This window comes from Lottia gigantea, assembly GCF_000327385.1.
Source record: "Lottia gigantea unplaced genomic scaffold LOTGIsca_16, whole genome shotgun sequence".
NCBI lineage: Eukaryota > Metazoa > Mollusca > Gastropoda > Lottiidae > Lottia > Lottia gigantea.
The window spans coordinates 845,967-863,345 of NW_008707965.1; the positions used below are offsets into that span (position 1 = coordinate 845,967).

The 17,379-nt window shown below is 37.1% G+C and overlaps 3 protein-coding genes across 3 annotated transcripts; 1 reads left to right on the plus strand and 2 right to left on the minus strand.

Moving 5' to 3' along the window:
* Positions 1 to 1,340: 1,340 nt before the first annotated feature.
* Positions 1,341 to 5,100, minus strand: LOTGIDRAFT_230875 (hypothetical protein). The gene is made up of 7 exons (XM_009051135.1): positions 4,991 to 5,100; positions 4,642 to 4,787; positions 3,797 to 4,147; positions 3,248 to 3,388; positions 2,821 to 2,913; positions 2,007 to 2,175; positions 1,341 to 1,570 (listed from the first exon to the last, which is right to left on the minus strand). The coding sequence occupies exons 2-7, from the start codon at positions 4,690 to 4,692 to the stop codon at positions 1,494 to 1,496; spliced, it is 882 nt and encodes a 293-aa protein (XP_009049383.1). The 5' UTR covers positions 4,693 to 4,787; positions 4,991 to 5,100; the 3' UTR covers positions 1,341 to 1,493.
* Positions 5,101 to 7,923: 2,823 nt separating this feature from the next.
* Positions 7,924 to 10,988, minus strand: LOTGIDRAFT_158106 (hypothetical protein; the record flags this gene model as incomplete). The annotated part of the gene is made up of 2 exons (XM_009051136.1): positions 7,924 to 9,684; positions 10,050 to 10,988. The coding sequence occupies 2 exons, from the start codon at positions 10,986 to 10,988 to the stop codon at positions 7,924 to 7,926; spliced, it is 2,700 nt and encodes an 899-aa protein (XP_009049384.1).
* Positions 10,989 to 12,885: 1,897 nt separating this feature from the next.
* On the plus strand, positions 12,886 to 16,139 carry LOTGIDRAFT_158107 (hypothetical protein; the record flags this gene model as incomplete). The annotated part of the gene is made up of 2 exons (XM_009051137.1): positions 12,886 to 13,887; positions 14,460 to 16,139. The coding sequence occupies 2 exons, from the start codon at positions 12,886 to 12,888 to the stop codon at positions 16,137 to 16,139; spliced, it is 2,682 nt and encodes an 893-aa protein (XP_009049385.1).
* Between the last annotated feature and the right edge of the window lie 1,240 nt (positions 16,140 to 17,379).

A 17,379-nucleotide genomic window follows, 5' to 3' on the forward strand; every position in this document is an offset into this window, starting at 1 on the left:
ATTATCAATTATTACGGCTTCTTAAACTCATTTTAATCGATAAGAGCTTACTATTGTTAGAAGGGATGGGCTTGGGGACAGCGAGGGCATATTTACGGTGTATCAGATATGCCAAGAGTGCCTTTAAAATAAGTATGAAACGCTTTTTTGCGATTGTTTGTTAGAAATATTAGCGACATAATCACATCATGAGGTTTGAATCGGCATTTGATGCACAAGGCTTCATTGACTCATTATTTTATTGAATTACAGGCTGGGTCTTCAAATGATGATTTGTGAATTCAATTTGAATTTGACTGCCCGTTTTGATGTTTTGAAAAGTGGATTTGAAAAGATAGAGACTAAAGTATGGACAGAGCGGAACATAAAACCATCCTCTACACAGACAACAAAGATACCAGGTAAGGGTGTTTGCTAAGTTTAAAAATACAGGGGATTTAAGTATGGACACTTCGGAACAGTAAACCAACCTGTGCAGAGACAACAAGGAGTTGATGGCCAGGTCAGAAGAGTTTGAAGAGGCTGATATCACAACCAAACCTGCTTAAAATAATATTTATGCATCGTTTGAGCTGCCTTTATTACTAGTTGATGTCGAGACTATGGGGTTTCAAGTTGATTTGATAACACTGAGGCGGGTGAGACTATGTTGGACCCCGACCAAAATCATGTTAAGGTGGTTGTATAACATCAAATTATTAAAACAATATCTGTACTGATCACAAAAGGATCAAACCATGATCCATGTAAGATTTTGTCATGTAGTCAATTTCAAGTGATGATGCTTAGGCAGGATCATTTTCCATACGTAAAATACAAAAGCAAGTTGCACACACGTTGATTTTTATAACCACACCGCAAGCACCACAGTAGTTGTAGTCCAAGTATGCATTTCCATACTTCAACCACAATACACATTCTTTTAAAACTAATAATATTTTAACAACCCCTATAGGTTTCAAGATGGTGACTGGTGACCAAAGGCCTGAACTAATAATCAATGTTTACTTAGATAACAACAACTTCATTTGAAATACGCTAGGTTCATATTGAAGTTACCAGACCAGAAATCGTTTTCAAAATTGAATAAAGGTCTTATAAGGTCATTTAGAGATTGTTGTGATAACTTCGCGTTGAGTTGCTTTGCTAAATTGCTCAAATCTAAAAAAAAAATGGGTTAACATCCCATCATTCAATCGAATCAAGTCTGATATCACTTGTAAATGAAGACCAAATGTATAGTGGAATGGAGAGCGAAATATTTTCAATTCTTTGTGCTCTTGTTACCATATTTTTATGCTGACAAATGGCGAATAACGAGATTTAAATGACTAAGACAATTCAAAATCAAATTTTATTTTCTTTAAGATTTCATCAAACATAATTCTGTGAGAAGGTTGAAGTAATTTAAATATTTTGAATATTTTGGTATAACTTGCGAATTTTGATCAGAAGTTAAGAATAGTAGACGATGAACAGTGCTTGGTTGTATTTTAAATTTCGGGTTCCGGTGCAGGGCCGGGACCAGGAGCTACTGGTGGAACTGGTACAGGGGCATCTGGTCTTGGTGCTGAAATGAAAAGTATAACTTTTTGTGGTACGACTTTTAAGTTAAATTGATAGCTTTTGAAAGATCTGAAATTTGAAATCCGAAAAATGTGTACTTCAGACCCGTGAAGAACGTGCTTTGGCATGATTTTGTTTGAGAAGACAGAGCTTACGCATCAAATCTTAATTGCTTAATGCATCAGTGTGGATATAAAAGCTGGTTTAAAAGAAAAAACCCAGGCCAAGTATAAAGCTGCTGAAAACTGGAACGAATAAAAGTCTTAACACAACACGAACATATTCAATTCAGGCGTATGAGGAGAAAAAGAAGTGAACCCGCTGAAATGCTTGCGAAATTCTGATCATGACAACTGATCGAAGAAAGGTAGTTAACTTTCCAAAATTAGAGGAAAGTAAGCGAATCCACTGCATTTAAAAATGTTATCATCAGTACATACCCAATTCTAGAGGTATAATATCGTGTTTAATATCAACTATCCAGAAAGCTGGGATATCATGGCAGTGTTTCTCAATCAAATCTCCAGCAAATCGTCTGACTAAACCTGGTTCAATTGGTTCCCTACTTGGTATAACTCGTCTCATATCAATTGGTTTTACTTTCTGTTTCTGGAATATTAGAATACGCCATATATGGATATAGTGATCAGTTAGTCTTATACTTCCATTTGATGGAAATCAGAGAACTTACTCTATTTTATTTCCGTAAATGTAGATTATAAGTATTATGAATTTCTTTATTAGGTCCAAGAAGATTTATAGGATAACCGTTATGATCTTCTTTGATTTAGTTCATTGCATATTAGCATCACAATTATTGTAAACATAACTTTAACCCTGTGCCAGTGCCTTATATTGAATAGTAACTTATTACTCTTCAATCACCCTAATCTCTAGCTAGACATCGTCCATTCTTGAACATCTGAATATCATTCTATCGACCGTTCGGTTAGGTGATCAATCACTGTTGTACTTACATGCTGACTAATTTTAAGAAACATAACAATGTACAATGGGGAACTTTTCGATCCCAATGGAAATCCAAACATTGTCCAATCCTGAATATCAGGAGACCTTGTCTGTTCTTAATGGGACTCCAGACTTTATACAACTTTCGTGTACGCTGTATGTAAAATGTGCAATATAGTACTATGGTGACTTTGAGTTTACCTGTGACCATATCTTCTTTTTAAATCATTTTTAAACGCATAGGTTTCAAATCAAGTCATAAAACTGTTAATATTAGGGTTTTACCTTAGCGATATCTTTCAAGGTTTTATCGAATGGTTTCTTAAGTTTATCAATATAACACGTATTGGTGTTGAGATCTCTGTATGCTACTACTAACTGTAATAAATGGTTGACAACAAATGAGCAAGACAGTCAGTCCTGTGTCAACTTTATGGTTAAAGAAGACATGTACAGACACTCCAAAAAACAAGACAAAATACAGAAAGAACATTCATAAGTTGAAAGCTTTTGGATTCATCCCTCACACGATAGACTTGTTCGAATATTTGGTTGGTATTCTAAAAAAAATTCTATTTAGAATTGTTCAAAATGTCTTCCATGTACCCTCAATGGTGTTTGCTGAGCTGGTAACCCTGATTGGGAACCAATGATCTATACTGTTCACATTTGTACATACCAAAACGAGAGAGCACTTAAGAAAACCTATTACCTGCTTGTAATCCATGAGTATATCGGCAGGGTAGATAATTCCTGATCGAGCGTTTTTGATAGTAATTAATTTTCTATCGTAGTCTACTTCAACTAGTTCTGGGTAAGCTCTTCCATTGATGATTGCTTGGTGTTTGAAAACCTGAAATAAAAAGTCAATTCTTGCGAGTATTTGAGCTGACGAATGTTCCTGTTCAGTTATTATTTTTTTTTTTTGCAAAGATAGCATCCATTTCCAAAACTGTATGCCCTGATAAGGATATTAAATCCGAGTATCCATCAACCAACATGATGAGAAACCATCGCAAATATTATTCCAGGTGAATTTGGTCGCCGTGAAGGGTCCATTGGCACAGTGAAGGTTATGGAAAATGTAAACTATTCACCAGAATTTGAACGATCAACGCCTGAAGCATAAGACTCAATCGTAATTTACGCGGTATTGGAACTTGTATCAATTAAGATGAAGTCGGAATTATTTCCTTTATATAACCATTCGGTATCTTTTAGTAAGTCATGTAACGGTCCAGTATATACAGAAAACACGCACCTGTTTATGTACAGCGGTAAAATGTTGTTTAATAGCGAAAATACCGAGTATACCAGCAGTAATAATCACAGCAACACCGAGTATAACTAACCAGGTACATCTCTTTCTTACTCCACCAACTCGGTCTCGTACCAACATCTTACACTGGGCTAGCTTCAGCTTATACTCCCGTTTGTCCTGCTTCCGTTCATGTTTCAACTGCTTCCTCACGATCTTCACTTGTTGCTTCTCAATCTTCTTGGCATGTTTAGCATCTTCAGCTTCTTTCTCGGCGTTCAAGTCATTCTCGTTCTCTTTGTCTGAGGGTTGGAATTCGAGTTTTTCTGGTTTCTTCAGGTCCTGTTCCGGTATCTGAAAGATTTTCAAGTACAATAACTTTTGTTGAACAAAAGTCCTAGACTTCAACCTATAATTTAAGGCGGGTACTACTCTTTTAAAAATATTGAGATCTTCATTGTGGCTGAATGGTTAGGTCAGTTACGACGACAACAGATTTGAGACATTTGGACAAGATAGAGCCCTTTTTGAGATTTCAAAAGAGAATATAGACCGTTCTGAACTTCGGAATACCAGTAACAGCAATCATCGTCTATTAAGGGGATTGTGAAGAGTTTTCTAAAAAAAAAGTATGTGTATCGGGGACAAAGAAAGCAACAATTTTCAGTCAAATGTCTGTGGTTCCTGCAATTTCGCAATTCCGGTAAGTGACGTAATCAAAGACATAGTTTAAGTGGAATTGCAGGAACCACAGACGTCTGACTCACAATGCCTTCAATCCTTCAATGGTGTCCATCACTGAAAATTCGATTATTGCAACAATTTTTGTGTAGAAAAGATCTACATACCTGTATTTTGGTATCCTGTTTTATATTTGGATCGTACGTTGGTGGAGACATATTGTAATCCTTAATCCTTCAATAGTTTTTCTTTAATCCAACGTTTGACCAGTACTCCGAAAATAGAAGCAAAGACTGCTTCAGATTGTTAGTCACTGAAACCGAATTTAGAAAGAAATTTTAACAATATGCAAAAAAAAGTCATGTGACAAATCTGGTGACGTGTTTCTATTATAAAACAAAAAATGACACAACGTGTACCGACGATTTTACAAATTTGTAACTAAAAATAGACCTTCTCTGTTACCCTCTATGGCGTTTCTCTACGTGTACGCAAGGATATTTAAAAAAATCTTACATAAAAACAGCCTATTAATATACAATCTTGTTAAATAAATATATTCGCCTGTCACCAAATTTTACATAACATTCAGGAAATGGCTGAACGTCTTGTCAACTTTGTGTTCCGTATACTGTTTATGTGGAGTATATGTCACTTTTCTTTGGCTTGTGTAACATTGTAATATTAAGTGATACATTTACGACGTCACAAGACTTTCTTAAATCAACTACCGTCAAAAATATGAGACAATCATCTTCGTTATTCAAAGTATTATTCGTGGTGGTTATTTTGCCTTCAAAGACTTCAAATGATATTCTGATGCTATTCAATGGTGCTACATGTAAGATAAGCGTATAGACCTCATCGACGATGCCAGAAATGGAATAAGTATTTTTTATCTTCACACGATCATGGAACGCATAATTCATGCAAGGAAGAACTGTTACAGAGTTTCTAGCCAACGAATATCGTTGACAATTCTATTTGCACCACCAATTTGAGATGCAATGTCTCCGGTACATTAAGTCCAGAACAAAAGGTTATCAGATTTTGACGCCACTATCGCAAGTACCATTTGACTTAAAGCATGTAATAATGATCTGGGGCCTTATTCTCAAAAACTTAATTAAGATAAAATCCAGATTTTAAGAAATACAGTAATATGATTGGACAACAAAACTAAATTTAAAATCAATTTTAGTGATTGACCAATGGATGAATGGAACACTAAAATTATCTTTAGTTAAATTTTCGAGTATAAGGCCCCTGGTCAAATGTCAAAATATAAGAGAAAAAATATGACAGAAATAGTAATGGCTTAGAATGAAGCCATGCAAGCATCCATGTATCAACCAATGTATCATCAAATACACATAAGAAAAATTCAAATTTGTATGACCACTTCTACATGTCGAAGATGATGACATTTATGACTTATGTACGCCATGTATTTAAAAGATGTTTTATTTTTATTTGGCAGAGCTGTGTACTAAATCTTACAATTGTACTTAACACGTTCAAATCTTTTGTTTAAATTCAAATTACTTAAAAACTCAAAACTTTTGTCTTTAAGTCTAGTTGCGTGTTGAAAGAGAAACCACAATTTATTATCACTAGCTGAGGGTAAATGTTTTTAAAAGATTTTTTTATTATATTAGATTTAATAAATTATTGTTTTAAAATAAAAAGAGACAACAATTAAACAGAGAACATTTCCTGGTTCTTTTACTTTCTTTTTGTAATGACTTAATATTTGATGACGTCATTCTAAATTTAGAATTGCCTAACCTCTATCATCCAATTCAACTTTGTCTACGCACAGCTGCTACGATGTCCTCGTCGTACACATGAGAGGTTTGGGTGTCAGAGGTTATGATTTGGCCCTAGTCGAAACAAGATAACAAAGCAAGTGAGATTTCAGTTGGGTTAACAAAATAAATTGTTCAGGTGCAAGTGCGATTTCAGTTGGGTTAACAAAATAAAATGTTTTGGTGCAAGTGAGATTTCAGTAGAGCTCAGAAAATAAGTTATTCTGATGCAAGGGAGATTTCAGTAGGGCTAAGAAAATAAGTTATTCTGATGCAAGGGAGATTTCAGTAAAGCTAAGAAAAAAAGTTATTCTGATGCAAGGGAGATTTCAGTAGAGCTAAGAAAATAAATTGTTCTGATGCAAGGGAGATTTCAGTAGAGCTAAGAAAATAAGTTATTCTGATGCAAGGGAGATTTCAGTAGAGCTAAGAAAATAAATTGTTCTGATGCAAGGGAGATTTAAGTAGAGCTAAGAAAATAAATTGTTCTGATGCAAGGGAGATTTCAGTAGAGCTAAGAAAATAAATTGTTCTGATGCAAGGGAGATTTCAGTAGGGCTAAGAAAATAAGTTATTCTGATGCAAGGGAGATTCAGTAGATCTGATGCAAGGGAGATTTCAGTAGAGCTAAGAAAATAAATTGTTCTGATGCAAGGGAGATTTCAGTAGGGCTAAGAAAATAAGTTATTCTGATGCAAGGGAGATTTCAGTAGATCTGATACAAGGGAGATTTCAGTAGAGCTAAAAAAATAAGTTATTCTGATGCAAGGGAGATTTCAGTAGAGCAAAGAAAATAAATTGTTCCGATGCAAGGGGGATTTCAGTAGAGCTACGAAAATAAGTTATTCTGATGCAAGGGAGATTTCAGTAGAGCTAAGAAAATAAGTTATTCTGATGCAAGGGAGATTTCAGTAGAGCTAAGAAAATAACTTATTCTGATGCAAGGGAGATTTCAGTAGGGCTAAGAAAAAAAATTGTTCTGATGCAAGGGAGATTTCTGGAGGGCTAGCAAAAAAAATTGTTCTGATTCAAGTTTGTAATGTTTAACCATCAGGTTTATATTTTGAGTGGGTGAGTGGTTTTATTTTCCTCTCATTCTTACTTAACTGCGAGGCATTCCACATGGATTGCTGCTTGGGGTTTTTTGATGTGAATTGAGATATGGTTGGAAGTCAATATTTTTCTTCCATCAAATTGCATAAATATCCAACAGGGTTAAGTGCCGTACCAGTGTATCCAAGTAACAGCAAGATGTCAGTGACTACTCGGTGAATTATTTGTTTATTTATGGATTAAAAGATTTTATTAAAATCATAAATAATGACGATAATCAAAATAATAGTCTAAATGACTAAATAAAATATTATCATAATAAAGTGCAGTGGTTCCCTACCCTCTGGTCCAACACAGGAAGTGAAAGGCATCCTTTAATATTACAATAAATATTATTTTGTATTAATAACAATTGTTAAGCTTTCAGTTCTTCATCTGGCCACGCATGACGTAGTCAAATTTGGTGATAAGTTAGACCAAAAGTTTGAAATTGTTTTTATTTGTAAAATGTTACATGAATACTTAAAACCAATGATTTCAGTACAAATACACATAAAAAGGTTTTAAAGGGTATCTGTACTGAATGAGTTAGAGTTTTCCCACATCTGCCTTCTGACCATCAGAAAAACCTTCAACGTCTCCATCAACAAGTTCTTTCCTCTGAGTTTCTAGGCTTTTGGCAGTGTTGTTACACCAATCTTCAGATGTGCTAATTCCACTTAAATTCGTCTCTAACCCAGGGTCGTTTTTTGAAATACTTTGTTGCGATTGTGTATTCTTCTTTATAGCAAATCCATATCTGATCTTCAACAACTTCAAGACTCGTCTATTGAAAACAAAAGCCAAGAAGATAACAAAGCCTTGTGCACCGACAAATAGAGTAAACAGATAAGCGAATACAATGAATCCCGTTGCTTCAAACAGAAAGGCGAAGACCCAAGTAAGTCCTGTAATGACAGATAGTTTCAGGCAGGCCATCATGCTGATCTGATTCTCCTGTGTGGATTGAATCTTCTGATGCCTTTTCAGCTTAATGAAGGTCCAAGCAAAGAGGATGATGTTGGTCAATACCAGAAGACCAACTGGTAAAGCAAATCCTAATCGACGTCCATTTGATCCTGAGATATAACAAGACGATCCTCCATACCCAAGAGACCCATCGTTCAACCAGGATCCAAGAGCCAATGCCCCAATAATCATGGCGGAGCATCCAAAGCAGTACAGAATTGAGTAAGCCATCATTTTGCGTTTGGAAATATGTCTGGACTCCATCGGGAAGTTCAGCTTATAGAAGAGACTAACTGTGCAGACGTTCATCCAAAAGGTGGAAGTCAACCAGGAAAAATGCGTTGCTATTCCAATCATTTCACACACCCATTTAATTTCCGTTTGTTCCGCACCGAACTCGAAAAGAATTTGAGCCACAAGCAGAGAAAGGCAAAGAGCCATGATTCCCAGACCAATGGATGTCCGCATGCTTTTGAACAAGCAGAAGATCACCAACGTTATTAACAGAAACAATACAGAAAGACATGTGCAGATGCCAGACAAGATACCCAAAGCGGTTATTTTTGGACTCGTTTTGGTAGTATTGGCAGTTAGGCGATCGAAGTCGCAGTTTAACTTTTCTACTTCAGCATCAAGATAGTCATCCAAGCAGACGATAAAACGTCCCTCGCCATCTTGGGAAAAATCCGGTGTAGCGATTGTTTTGTTGGTTGCTTTAATGGTCAGTGTTTTGTTGTCAGTCGATAGGATCGTTTCATCCACAGACAAATGGACTCTTGGACACGATAAAAGCCTAGTTAATTCTACATTTCTGAAACTCTCTATGTTCACGTCCTGAGAGTAATCCAATGTGGTTATTTGTCGAAGATACATTGGATAATCCTTGCAACTACTTTTGTCGTCAATATTCATCCTAAAGAAGTTATTTTCAACTGGCCCGAAAGCGAGCTTTAGAGACTGATATTGCATTGTCAAATTCAAGTCATTGTCAATCAGTGAGAACATTTCTTGTTCGAATACGTCGGTATTACGTGGTTCTCTAAAATAAAGACGACATACAAAAGTAAATAAAATCGTCATGCTAGTATTTTGTCCGCAGCTGGATACATAAGTAGGCTTGTAAGTACAAAGATATATGACTACATTGAAGGATTCCATACGATACATGAATTTACCCAGGAAATCACTCTCGATATCAGGACGAAGGTCGCTTTCGTTGAATACCAGTCGACCATACAGATTAAGAGTATACAAATGCGATCTGGCGACTTTATAAACCGATTTGCACTTCCCGTCTTTGTATTCCTTTTCTTCAGAACATGAGGGATTTCTACAGTCACACTGAAACGAAAATACATTTCCTAATGAAGTGGAGTTTTACATCCTTACTAGTTGCTGTCATACACCATCCTTGGATAATGTAATGAAAGTGATTGACAATTACAGTGAAATGTTAAATACACTGTACAATATGACTAGCTAAATAGCTTCTCATGAGGGCTGTGAAATTGCCCAAGCAAGTCGCACAGTGGAATATATGTGCCAGAGTCGTGAGCATGTTCTGTGAATGATAGATTGGTTTGAAAGCAAAAATATACACGACATCTCATTCCAATGGAGATTCTGATGTTAACCATATTTGGACTAATGAGATCAAGATGGAATGGGGTTTTACTTTCTATTTATCTGCATCTAAAAGTACTTACTGTATAGGGGTCAGTGACTTGGCACATGTCATCATCAGTAGCATCACTATCATCTTCATCATCTTCGCCTAGTTCCAACAGGGATGTTAGAGTCACTCGAAAAACATTTGGCTCACGACCAACTGCCTCGGCTTTTACAACTTCCCACGACAAGTATGTGTTGCACATGTAACAGAAGATATTTGTGTGGTATCTAACTTGATTTTCCGGAAAAGTCAAACAACCTCGCTCAATCAAAGGATCATATACACCCCAAAGACCGGTAGCGTTACAGATCCTTGGATAGCTGACCGTGTTCCCGCAAGGACGGAAGGGAATGGAATCTGGTCGAATGAATTCTATTTGACAGGATTGCTCTTTCACTGCCGCCAAGTATACGTCTTCTTTTCTGTTGAAAGGTGGTTTCGGGGGATCCCTCTCACAATATATACCAATATCCCATTTCAATGCTGGAGAATCTACGCCATGGCATTCGGCACAATACTTATTTCGATACGTAACGTTGGTGTCCGGATCTGAAACAACTTGCATTGATCTCCAATTGTCCGGTGATGTTTCTACACACTTTGGTAAAGGTTCTCCATCTCTGAAATCTTTGGGACATTCGGTAACGTATTTACTGAAAAGGCCATGAGCAGGTATGGATGTAGGTTCACAGACATGGTCCACAATCTTTGAATTGTTGATGTAGTGATAATCAGGGCAACAGTCCCCATAATAATTACAAGCAACGTCGCAGTAACACAGCTCACAATATTTAGTAGGTAACTCTTCGAATTCCTGTGTGCATGACTGCTTACAGTAGATTCTGTAAATCTCCAATGCCTGTGATTCATAGTCGTCATAAATCGTAGCAGCTTCTTCAAACATTGAATCATACCTCGTTGCATTATCGTTTGAAAGATCAAAATTATATCCACCATTATAATAGCCGTACATAGGAGAACTGGACTGGGTGATTGGAATTGAGATCCAGCAAATAACTAGTAGCAATAGCTTAAGCATCGTGTATAGGCTGCCTTGGTTTGTGCTTAATTAGTGTTGAGATTTAATTGAACATAAAAAGCACTTATCCAGATAGCAATGTTTACATCAAAGCACTGATTCACGTCGCAATGTTTACAAGTAAGCGCTGGCCCAATGCATACTGTTTACACTAAACACTAAAAGTCCACATTGAAATTCTCGCAACAATTTTTGTAAAAAACAATGGTCCAGGCGAATAAGTCCATATAAAGCAATGGCACAGGTTACAGAGTCCCAATAAGTGTACTGGCCAATGTCGTCAAGTTAGAACCCGTTCCTAGCAGAATGTCCAATGTGGTCGTTGTGTGAGTCTCTTTCAATCATTTGATAAACCAAATGAAGCTTTAAAAACTTAGGTGCTTGAACTCTATCAGCCACACACCTATTTATATATCTGAATGGTCTGGGGTCTTTATATGCTAGGACCTTTAATGGAAAAATCCCATGCTTTAGTTAAAATAGATATAAGACAATTAAGGGATGAACCCAGATTGTAGGATAGAATCATCTTTCCCTAGGTAAGAATTAAAATATTAATATACTACTTATATATTATATTCCCTTACTGCGTTTAATTTTACTCTAAAGCGAAAGGTATATGGTGTTCCTGATCGCCATTAATCTAACCTCGTTGATCTTTAATAACAAACATTACTACTTATGTACTCTAAAACTTTTCCGTAATGATATCACACATTACCTGTAATTTAACAAGCTATCTTGTCAGTTGATTGCATGGTAATTTACGCCCACATGCATCTATAAATATAATATACAATATAATGTGGTCGTATATTGTCGTCGCACCTGTCAGTCCGTCGGTCCACAATTAGCTTGTGAACACAACAGAGACCGCCGTTTTATCTGATTTTAATGGAATTTTGTGTGATCATTTATATATATATAATGAGATCTTCGATGAACGGTTTTTGAGTAATTGTCATTGACTCAGTTACACCGCATCAAAGCCAGATTTTTATGCATATATGATTTGACACAGATTGGCGATCGCCCTATCGGGGAACAGGGGGTATTTTGCTAGACAACCACTTATCCAATAATAAAGATCTCATCACTATATATATACATACATGCCAAATTCGTTAAGATCAGATATAACCCGTGTCTTGACGAACCGACAGATGGACGAAGATAAGCAACAACAATTTAAGTCCACATTTTCAAGTGGGCGTATGAAAACGAACAGTGGAAGCGTTGGAGCTCGAGAATACCATTAACGTTCTCCGATATCGATATCGTGATGTTACGAGTTATAAGTGTCCATGAGAATGACCGAGAATTTAGAAAATCTTATTTCCATATATATTTCCAGAAATCTAATCCTCCTAAGTTAAACACTGCTTTAATTAAGGGATTAGAATATAATGCCTCAGTGAAAAATACCCATCATCGGATTAACCAATTAATGTCCCTTCTATATAAATACCTTAATCCAATCTGAGAGATCAATAGATGCGTAGCTGAAAGAGTTGAAGCATCATCTCCTTAAAGCTTCATTTGGCGTTATCGAGATCCAGGACAGTTTACATTCTGTTAGAAGGGCATTCACTGATGCGTTCATTTTGACTTTATGACATTGGCCTATGCACTTATTGGACTCTGTGACCATTGCCATTGACTACATTTGGACTTATACATCTGGGACATTGCCTTAGTTTACAAAAGTTGTGAAACAAACTTCAATTTAGACATTTTGTTCTTTTATGTGAACAGTTCGACTTTTGCCAGCTACTTGTGATTAAATCGCTTCACTATTTTACCCCATCCATAACCAAAGGGCCGTGGAAACATGATGCTAGTGCTTTTAATTATTTGCTGGATCTTCATTCAAACCTCTCAATCCAGTTCTCCTGTGTACGGTTATTATATTGGTGGATACTATTCCGATGCTTCCGACGATAATGCAACAACATATGATTCGGCGTTTGAGGAAGCGTTAACGAAATATGACGACTATGAATCACAGGCGTTGGAGATTTACAGAATCTACTGTAAGCAGTCATGCACACAGGAATTCGAAGAGTTACCTACTAAATATTGTGAGCTGTGTTACTGCGACGTTGCTTGTAATTATTATGGGGACTGTTGCCCTGATTATCACTACATCAACAATTCAAAGATTGTGGACCATGTCTGTGAATCTACATCCATACCTGCATATGGCCTTTACACTAAATACGTTACCAAATGTCCCAAAGATTTCAAAGATGGAGAACTTTTACAAAAGTGTGAACAAACATCACCGGACAATTGGAGATCAATGCAAGTTGTTTCAGATCCGGACTCCAAAGTTACATATCGAAATAAGTATTGTGCTGAATGCCATGGCGTAGGTTCTCCAGCATTGAAATGGGACATTAGTATCTATTGTGAGAGGGATCCCCCGAAACCACCTTTCAACAGAAAACAAGACGTATACTTAGCCGCAGTGAAAGATGAATCCTGTGTAATTATATTCATTTTAGCCGATTCTACTCTCTTCCGTCCTTGCGGGAACACAGTCAGCTATCCAAGGATCTGTAACGCTACTGGTCAATGGGGTGTATATGATCCTTTGATTGAGCGAGGTTGTTTGACTTTTCCTGCAAATCAAGTTAGATACTACGCAAATATCTTCTGTTACATGTGTAACACCTATATGACGTGGGAAGCTTTAAAAAAAGAGGCAGTTGGTCGTGATCCAAATGTTTTTCGAGTGACTCTAACATCCCTGTTGGAACTAGGCGAAGATGATGATGATGATAGTGATGCTACTGATGATGACATGTGCCAAATCATTGACCCTTATACAGTAAGTACTTTTAGATGCAGATAAATAGGCCGTAAAACCCCATTGCATCCTGACCTCAACTGACCTCAGAACCTCCATGAGAATAGGATGCAGGGTTTTAGTAAGGCACAGAACATGCTTACGTCTCTGGAACATCTTATACTACTGTACGACTGGCTTAGACAATTCTGCATTCCTTTTGAGGGCCACTTAGCTTATAATATTTATTGGTTTTTTTTAACCTAGTATTAAATAGCGGCTGTGGGTTCCGATCTCGATCGTAGTGCGATAGTCCGATGACCTTGAATAAGTCATCTTTACACATGATTCCAATCGACCCAGCTGTAAATTGGTACGGATAATCCGGGAAAAATCAATACCAAGGGGTTTGGTCAAGGACCAGCTGGTAGAAAGGATCCTTGACTGTGAACCTAAGTTCTTATCCTTGTAAAATATAGTTGATTGTTTCTTTCTTTCTTACTATAACTAAAGGTTTCTATGGGCAATTTTATTAGATTATCTAAGGATGGCGTGCCACAGCAACTAGTAGGGTGTAAAACTCCACTTAATTTGGAAATGTATTTTTGTTTCAGTGTGACTGTAGAAATCCCTCATGTTCCGAAGAAAAGGAATACAAAGACGGGGAGTGTAAAGCGGTTTATAAAGTCACCAATTCCTATTTGTATAACCTCTGTCTGCATGGTGTCATGGTTTTCAACGAAAGTGTCCTTAGTACAGATGTTGAAAAGGGTTTCCTTGAGTTCTTCACGGATCGTATAACCTCCCTAAATGCTGACATATATTCTTGTATTTACGATCCGACGTATATTTCCAGCTGCAGACAAAATACCAGCATGACGATTTTATTTACTTTTGTATGTCGCCTTTATTTAAGAGAACCAAGCAATAGCGACGCATTCGAACAAGAGATATTCTCATTGATTGACAAGGAATTGAATTTGACTATGCAATATCAGTCAGTAAAGCTGACTTTTGGTGATGATTCTTGTCCAGTCGAGAATGACTTATATTTTATGAATTATGATGGCACACGTCGCTGCAGGGATTATCCAACCTATCTTCGAAAGGTCAGCACAATGGATACATCTACTGGCATAAGAATTTATGAGAGTGTCAAAGACATAGAATTAACTAGGCTTTTGTCGTGTCCGAGGATCCATCTGTCTGTGAATGAAACAATTCTGTCTACTGACAACAAAACACTGACCATTAAATCAACCAACAAAACCATCGCTACTCCGGACTTTTCCCCGAATGATGAGAGAGGTTTTATCGTCTGCTTGGATGACTATCTTGATTCTGACGTAGAAAGGTTATACTGTGACTTCAAACGAGAAGCTGCCGTTACGAGTCCAAAAATAACCGCTTTGGGTATATTGTCTGGCATCTGCACATGTCTTTCTGTATTGTTTCTGTTAATAACGTTGATGATCTTCTGCTTGTTCAAAAGCATGCGGACATCCATTGGTCTGGGAATCATGGCTCTTTGCCTTTCTCTGCTCGTGGCTCAAATTCTTTTCGAGTTCGGTGCGGAACAAACGGAAATTAAATGGGTGTGTGAAACGATTGGAATAGCAACGCATTTTTCGTGGTTGGTGTCTACGTTTTGGATGAATTTCTGCACAGTGAGTCTCTTCTATAAGCTGAACTTCCCGATAGAGTCCAGACATATTTCCAAACGGAAAATGATGACCTACTCGACTCTGTATTGCTCTGGAAGTTCCGCCCTGATTATTGGGGCATTGGTTCTTGGCTCCTGGTTGAATGATGGGTCTCTTGGGTATGGGGGATCGTCGTGCTATATATCAGGGTCAAGTGGACGTCGTTTAGGATTCGCTTTACCAGTTGGTCTTCTGGTGTTTACCAACATCATCCTCTTTGCTTGGACCTTCATCAAGCTGAAAAGGCACCAGCAGGTTCAATCGACCCAGGAGAACCAGATCAGCATGCTGGCCTGCTTGAAGCTATCTGTCATTACAGGACTTACTTGGGTCTTTGCCTTTCTGTTTGAAGCAACGGGGTTCATTGTATTCGCTTATCTGTTTACTCTATTTGTCGGCGCACAAGGCTTTGTCATTTTCTTGGCTTTCGTTTTCAATAGACGAGTCTTGAAGTTGCTGAAGATCAGATTTGGATTTGCTAAAACGAAGAATAAACAATCTCAACAAAGTATTTCCAAAAATGACCCAGGCTCAGAGACGAAAACAGATGGAACCAAAACCTCGGAACATGAGGGTACCAACAAATTTTAATTTACGTCTGTATTTCCTTGATATAAAATTTTTTGAAATTGTTTTTATTGTTACTGAATTCGTCATTAGTGTTGTCTTGTCCTTGATCAAGATTCTTGTGAAATAGAGCCCTTATTCCCTCTCCATTGATTTTCTCGTAACAAAAATTTGATTACCCTATCAGTGTCCCTTCTTAGGAAGCTCAGAACGAAAGTTTCAATGAAAGCTTGTCAAGGGAAAGCAATTGTAATAAATCAAAACGTATTGAAATTGATAATGTTGCCTTTCAGATACTTTTGCCAACGGGTTCTCGAGGTTGAGAACCAGTGCAGTAACGTTTCACCTGTCCTCACACCAAATGCGGGCATTCTGCGTACTTCAGTTACATGAGAGTTACGTACGGAATTTATGACCATTATTTTTTATTCGCAGCCATACGCAATTGGTGATCGCTTTGGTGTGAGGGCAACATGAGCATGGTTATCATTTTGTCGTTATCAGACAATTGTTTTGATTATCATCATTATTTATGATTTTAATCAAATCCTTTAATCTATAAAGAAACAAATAATTCACCCACTTGTTACTGACACCTAGTTGTTACTTGGATACTCTAATATGGTACTTGTTAACTCTGTTGTCTTTTACACAAATTGATGGCGAAAACACTGAGAAAACGTTTTCATGTATGACTTTCAACCATCATACAACAATCGATATACTGTGCAAGGTCCGTTGTTCAGGATCAGGGACGACAAAAAAACCCATTCCCGAACAATTTAATGACAGGTAAAAGTATGTACATATTAAATTAATTAACACCTTTAAAACAGTGCTCAATACATAAATTGTGGAGCGATTTAGAAATCAACCTAAAAATACATGTTGTTACTCAGAGTTTCACGCTAGATGATCGTCCCTACTGAAATTGGACAGATGAAATAGATGCCCCACCTGAAATCGCAGTTGCATTCGAACATTTTTTTTGGCCACAAGCAAGATTTAAAGGCTCATAAGAATGGGACTAATATAAATGTTGGACGTGGCACTTTAGTATGTGTAATTACTGCTCCTGCTAGTATATTTGTCGTCGATAAAATTGAAAGACGAGGGGCACGTTACATTTCCAAGCTATGAAATTTGTAGTCTTGATCCATTCCATCTTGACAGCTATCATTTAACTTATACTACTGGTCATTAATCTCGACTAGTCTGAAGTGGACAGTTGACTCACTGACCGGTTACTATCTTTCTTACTATA